The sequence below is a fragment of the Alligator sinensis genome, unplaced genomic scaffold, assembly GCF_000455745.1.
Source record: "Alligator sinensis unplaced genomic scaffold, ASM45574v1 scaffold249_1, whole genome shotgun sequence".
In the NCBI taxonomy this organism is placed as follows: domain Eukaryota; kingdom Metazoa; phylum Chordata; order Crocodylia; family Alligatoridae; genus Alligator; species Alligator sinensis.
The window spans coordinates 719,011-725,887 of NW_005842593.1; the positions used below are offsets into that span (position 1 = coordinate 719,011).

Sequence of the window (6,877 nt, forward strand, 5' to 3'; positions counted from 1 at the left end):
CCCCCCCCCAGCCCTGGCAGGCAAGTTGTCCCAGCACCAGGCCCAGCCAGGTCCTGGCACTATGGGTGTCCCGGCACCAGGCAGGTGGGGGGATGGGGCTCGGCCCAGCAGCAGGGCATGTGTGGTGCTGGGTGCTGGGACAATTGGCCCATCCAGGGCCATGTGATGGGGGGATCAGCAGAAAGAGCCCAGTGGCAGGTCCCCCTCCCCCCCCATGCGGCGCTGGACAGGCTGACTGTCCTGCCACCAGGTGGACAGGGGACGAGGCTCAGCCCAGTGGCGGGAGCCCCCCCCCTTTGGCTCCGGACAAGCCCCATGTATGGCCAGCCACTGGGGGGGCAGGAGATGCGGCTCAGCCTAGCCGCGGGACACACACAGCGCCTGGCCACTCCCAGGCCATGTGCTGGGACAAACAGCGTGTCTGGGGCCACGTGGGGGGGGGAGGTCCTGCTACTGGACAACCCCCTTCTCTCCCGCTTCTCTCCCCCGCACGGCCCTGGACAGGCCAGTTGGCCCAGCACCAGACCCAGGAGTGGCCTCGTGCTGGGCGAGTAGGGGGCAAGGCTCAGCCCACCGGCAGAAGGCCCCCTGCATGCAGCCGTGGAAGGGCTGGTTGTACCAACACTGGGCCTGACCAGGGCCCAACACCACGTACCTCCCACCACTGGGTGGGCAGGGGATGAGGCGGAGTGGGGGGCACAATAGATAGTAGTAGTGGGGGGCGCAGTGGGAGGACCGTGCCCTGCCTCTGCCCCTCACTTGCAAGCCTCTGTCCCACCCCCCAGTGCTGCTGGTGCCTCTCACTCTGGACCCGTAGCCCCTGCCCTCCAGCCCTTCTGGTGCCCTCCCTGTACTCTGGATCCACAGCCCCCTCCCACCCCAGCCCCACACTCCCAACCCACAGCTGCCTCTGCCCCGTGCACAGATTAGTGGGGCAACCCTCCCACCACCCAGCCGGGCCAGGGTCCCACTCATCCGTGCCCTACTCCCTCCCCCACTGTGGGGGCCTCAATGCCCCCCCTTCCCTCCTGCACAAAGTGGTCTGCTGGGCGGAGTGGGAGGGCAGGGGGATGCAGTAGATCCTGGGTTGCCCCTTTACTCCAAAAAGTGATCTTCACCTTAAAAAGGTTGGAGACCACTGCCTTAAATGCTCTGGTTTATTCTTTACTATTAAGTAGCTTTAAAAGGAGGAGAACTTGGCCCATGTGAAAATGGAAGCCAGAGATGCTGTGTTTTACCAGGGAAATGTTTTGTTTATAGGCAATTTTTATACACATGCCACACACAGTCTCTACTCTGTTTTTGACTGTGGTGAAGTAAGGAAATATCTAGAGAAAAGTAATTTTATAATCCTTACTAGCCAATTGCCCGTCAGGAGTGACTGGGGGAGAGGGAGCAGATGAAGCTTGCCCCTCCGTCCCCCTTGGCCAGCACCCTGCGCTGCTGCTGCCTCCAGGGAACAGGGCTGGGGGGAGGAGCAGGGTACTCCGCCACACCTTTGTTTTGCACCAATTCCTTGACAGAGAAACTTTGTACTCTTTGTGATCCTGAGTGCTTACTCTCTTGCCAGAAGTATTTTTAGCTATTATCTTGGCTGGCAGGTCCTTATAGTTGTTGATCCTAATGTTCTTTCTTCTTAAGTCTCTGTTCCAGAATAGGAAGGTGACCATTTCAACTCTGAGTATGCAACTTTCACTTCAGTTGATATCACAGATTCTCTCTTCTCAAAAACCCATGGTAATCTAAGGAAAGAGTTATTACCTACTGTTTAGACATCATTAAGCCATTCACAGTTACTAGCTATTTGTAACATTTACAATTTTTAAAAAATCAGTTAAGCCATCTTGGCTAAATGCTATCTTAAAAGATAATGCTATCTATTGAGTTACTTTATGAGCTAGGTGCTGTTTGTATACTTGAAATTCTCCAAGTTGCTTTATGTAAGAGCCCATTAACTTCAGTAGTATTTATCTGCTATGTATCCTTCTCTAAAATTTGAAAGACTGTTCCATGCAATTTAATTCACATCCTTCTGAATCACTTTTTGTCTTAACACTTCATTTAGGACAGATAAGTAGTTTTGAGAGACCATTGTTTCAGGTGGAGACAATGTGGCTTTTGAGAGAACAGTGTTTTACTGGCCTGGTTCCTTCAAATGGTTGCTATAAGTTAGTTTAGTACAATTGAAGAAGTGTTGTGAACAAAAGAACCTGTTTATCAAAAAATATATGTATTGCCTTCACAAAGGCCATATTTGACCACGTGTCATTATCGTCTACTTCAACGCCTATGTCCTTCTAGAGCAGGGGTGGGCAAAATGTGGCCCGCAGGCCAGATGTGGCTCACCAGGCGATTCTATCCAGCCTGTGGAGCCCCTAAAAAATTAAGGAAGTTAATATTTATCTGCCCCTGGCTGCCTGTCATGTGGCCCTCGATGGTTTGCCAAAATTCAGTAAGCGGCCCTCCGCCTGGAATAATTGCCCACCCATGTTCTAGAGGTAGAGGGATACTGAGGAATGATGGGGATGGGAGAATTTGCCCTCTGTATATGAAAAGCTGTGATTGAACATTGTGGATACCTTTAACAAATTTCAGCTATTGTGCATCTCTGTAAAGGCAATACATTCAGAAAAAAAGAAATGGTGTTGGCAGGTGATTCCTCTTTAGACTGTTTAGAACAGGGGTGCTCAACCTGTGCATCGTGGGCCAGATGCAACCTGTGGAGCCCCAGCATCTGGCCTGCAGTGCCCCCCATGGGTTGGAAAGTTTGTTGGCAGTGGAGCAGTGGCAAGTAATATTGCTATCCCCTTCATTCCCCCCACTCCCCCTCGCATGCCACATCTGACCTGCAGACAGACTGAGCACTGTCCATCCAGCCCAAGGAGGGAAAAAGGTTGGGCAATAATGGTTTAAAAGGATTTGCATTTCAGAAGTATTAAAGAATACAACGCATTTTTATTCTCTTTGTAGATGGTCCTCTGCACATAGCCTTAAGGAGTACCCCACATAGAGGTGAAAAAGTAGAAAAGAGAAGAACTTCAGCTCCTTCCTCTGTAAATTTATTAAACAGTCACCGATCTTCTCTTAGAGAGCAAAGCAAAGAAAATCGAATAGACAGATCACATCGGAAATATCAAGACAAAGAAAGAACTGAAAATGGTATGGCCTACTAGCTGGTCAATCATGGATGCCATTGGAAAACCTAATACAATATAAGCAACTAGTGTAAATGTTGGTATACTCTGCTTTGGGCCTGCCTTTTAAATTCTACTTACAGTGTATTTTTTTGAATAATTGGAAAAACAAATTTCAGTGCTGCTTCTTGTTCCTTTAACATTGTTTCAAATATTAGTTCTTGAGTAGGAGAGCCCCTCTTCAAAGGCCACCTTGATCTACTGAGTTTTGCATCTAAATCCTCATAATCTATTTATGATAATCCATTTTTTCATAAAAAATACCTGATGTCACAATTGACACCTGATAGGTAGGGACATATAAGCTTTGAAAAGACTACTTGGTAATTGTATCAAATGTGAATGATAAATGATTTTGTGGGCCATCAACTTTTACTGCACAAAATTCATACCTACTGTAATGCCTTTGTCATGCTATTACTGTTGCCCTCAGTGCAAAAGTTTGTCTTTTTAAAAAAGTATATGAAATAGGTATCCATAACTTTCAGTTAACAGGTACATCATTTTGTTAAACCTGCCCATCAACACTGAATCAGAATGTTGATTGTGCAAGATTTTAATGTATAAGCATGTTCTCTCCCCCCCCATCCTACTTAAAATAGATTAGTACAATATAGTTGTTCAAAACTTTGTTGACCAAAAATATCTTTACTAGCTGTCTTGTAACTACCAGAAAAACTTGAGGTTTGTTTTGTTATTGATACTGGTGTCAGCCTGCAGAAGGGGAAGGAATAGACTTCTGTTATTCACTTCTTAATGACTTGAAATTGAAACAGGCATTTTTACTAACAAAAAAATGAGACTGTCTAGTCTCATGGACTAATTCTGGACATATTGCAATTGTGAATAGTATAGGTGCACCGATACATCAGTCCCATATCGGATTGGCACCAATACAAGGAATATTGACTTTTTTGACAATCAGATTTTTCTGGCTGTTGTGGCTGATAAATGCCTCATGCACGCTTGCAGGTGCAGCGCAGCATGCAGGCGGCCAGGAGTGCAGCCTGGCTGTGTGGATAGCAGCTGGGTCCAGCTGGTAGGTCTGTTGGGGGGGGAGGGAGGACAGATTGAGGCCCCTGTGGTGAGGGAGGGAGTGGGGCAGGCACTGCGCAGCCAGAACTGGGGGTGGGAGGGGCAGGCGCTGCACAGCCAGGGTGTGGGATGGAGCCGTGAGCAGCTTGTTCGGGGTGGGGGGGCTCCTGCTGCTGCGCACACCCCAGGAGGGCATGGGGGGGAGGGGTTGCCCCTGGATCTTCGTGCTGGGCGAGGGTAGGCTGCTGCTGCAGGCTGGGGTCAGGGGATGTGCTGGGATCTTCCTAGCAGAGGGCTGGGCCAGGCTGTGGCACTGGGAGGGAGGGTGGTTAGGAGGGCTATGGTGAATTTTGGGGTGGCTGTAAGCCCATCAGTAGCTACCCCTCAGCACCACTGCCACCTGCCCCTCCCTGCTCCTGCCTGTCCAGAGTGCAGCCCTGGCCCAGAACCCCACTCACTGCGAGGTGCCTCGATCTGCCCACCCCCCGCATGCCCCTTCCCCCACAACAGACTTACTGGCAGGATGCTGCTCTGCAAGCTGCCTAGCTGCGTATCGGCTACCAGATCAGTATTGGCTGATATGGCAAAAACCGACCGTCGGTATTAGCCCAAAAAATCTCTATCAGTGCACCGCTAGTGAACAGTGAATTGTTAGCCTTTGTTTCTTAGCCTTTGTCTCATCTTATAGTTCTTTCTTAGGTAGCTTTCATATGCTATTTTAAAATTTTAAAACTTTTCTGCTTCTCACTGAGGTTTAATTTTCTTTGTCTAATTCTGTTAGTTGTCCAGTTATTCATAGTTATCCAGAAAAAAATAACAAGGTAATAATATGGCTATGGGAAGCTTGATCTTAATTATTTCCTTGTTTTTAGTGTTTTGTGCAATTTAATACTACTTATGCTGGTTCCCCAAAGTTTCTGTGTTTTGTCTATGACATCCTGGAATGTTAATGATATTTGTAGTTAACCAAGGTGACTTTTTAACAGTTCTTGATATTTCTTATTGAGAAAATAGTAGAGGGTGTGGTGTGATTGAAACACTTCTGAGGAGGAAGGAAAAGACATGTCTTGGGATCTGTTTGATCACATGAACCCTGTTAGGCATCACTAACTCAACTCAACTGTGTCAAGTGGCCTGGCAGTTTTTGTTAGCGAGAGTGTTTTCATGTGGACTTCAGAGGACTTTTGACGAATCAACTATAGATAAAAAGCCTCTCAACTTTTACTGTGGTGTAGCAAATGCTATTCCATCATCATATGCGTTCTTTGTTGGGTTAAACAGATTTCATCTAGTTCCAAAAATGAATGAGGCTACTCTGAAATTGCATTTTACAATTTAGCCAAAAAATAAAGGTGGGGTTTAAAAAATAATATTGGTGTAATCTCCCTATGTAGTATCTAAATTAAGGGGATTCTCATAATAGTTCGACATGTGGGATTAGACAATACTCTTGGCTTTTGGTACGTCCCCATAGTTTAGATTAATTGTCTTTTTCTTTAAGAAATCTAAAAATGGAAAGTACTGACATATCTGAGTTTTTTCAGGTATTACTAACACTGACAAGTGCATGGAATAACATGTTAACATAAACTAAATACACTATTTTATTTTTTCGGATGACTTCCTTTTTTTCCTTTGCAAACTTTGTCAGTTCAAGTTGATAATGTTAATTTATAAAGTTTTAAATTGTTCTCAGTTTATGTGGTTCTTCTGTCATCTGTGATTAGATGACAGCTCAGCATCTTCATTGACACCTGAATAATAGGCAGGAATTGGCACCAGCACTTAACTCTTGGGGGATGGGGGGGAAAGTGTATAAAGGAAGGGAGTGAGGTGTGCTGTTTGGAGGAGGGGGTAAACAAAGATGCAGGTCTGAGTTTGTACTTGCCATGTGCCCTTTCATCTGTGAAAGAACCTCTGTCTTAGGTGGTAAATGTTGATGAATCTTGTGGTTTGTAAGGTTCTTGTCAGTAAGTGAAATGTATATGGTTAACTAGGGACAGCTGCTAAAGGAGCTAATCTTAAGTTTCTTCTTCTTGCACCTTTCCAAAATAAGCAGAGATGTTTTGGTGGTACAAGGAGGGCAGGGTAGGGCATATGGTTCAGGCAGTGCTAGGGCAGAGCTAACAGTTTTGTTCTTCAGAACGCAGCCTTGCCTGGCAATAACTTGTTTCACTGACAGTTCCAGTTTGAAGAACCAAACTGGTTATAAGGCTGTACATTTGTGGCACATTATTGAATTAAGGGTGGTGTGTATTATGCTTTGGAAAAATTACTAATGATATGTAAGATATGGCTGCTAGGGGAGTGACATGGGTTTAATAATTTATTTTCTGAACTCCGTGGCTTTGCATTAGGGATGAAATAAGATGAGATATGTAACAGCGTGATGTCAGAGAGGATTCATTATGTGTGTGTGTTTTCTAGCATGTTTTGATTTAGTAATCAAATAAACTCACTTATAAGTTTGTAATAGTGGTAATAAAATTAAGGGGTTAAACAGATTTTATAGTGTTTTCCTCTTTAGCCAACATAAATTGCATCACCTTCAATATAATATATATATGATGTTACTTTATTATACCATTGCATATTGTCTCAGAGCACTCAGGTGCATGGCTCCTAAGAAGAGAGAAAACTGCTAGGGA

At 45.6% G+C, this 6,877-nt stretch overlaps 1 protein-coding gene across 8 annotated transcripts in view; it reads left to right on the forward strand.

Annotated features, from left to right (window-relative positions):
• The window catches only part of PHF20 (PHD finger protein 20), a 204,453-nt gene that overhangs the window by 95,012 nt on the left and 102,564 nt on the right, over window positions 1–6,877 (forward strand). For 6 of the 8 annotated variants that reach the window (XM_006032918.3, XM_006032916.3, XM_025214657.1 and 3 more), the window contains one exon: window positions 2,971–3,159. The exons of the other annotated variants lie outside the window; for them this stretch is intronic. In XM_006032918.3, coding sequence (XP_006032980.1) covers window positions 2,971–3,159 — 189 coding nt within the window. The remainder of the gene's footprint in view (window positions 1–2,970; window positions 3,160–6,877) is intronic. 8 annotated transcript variants of the gene reach the window in all.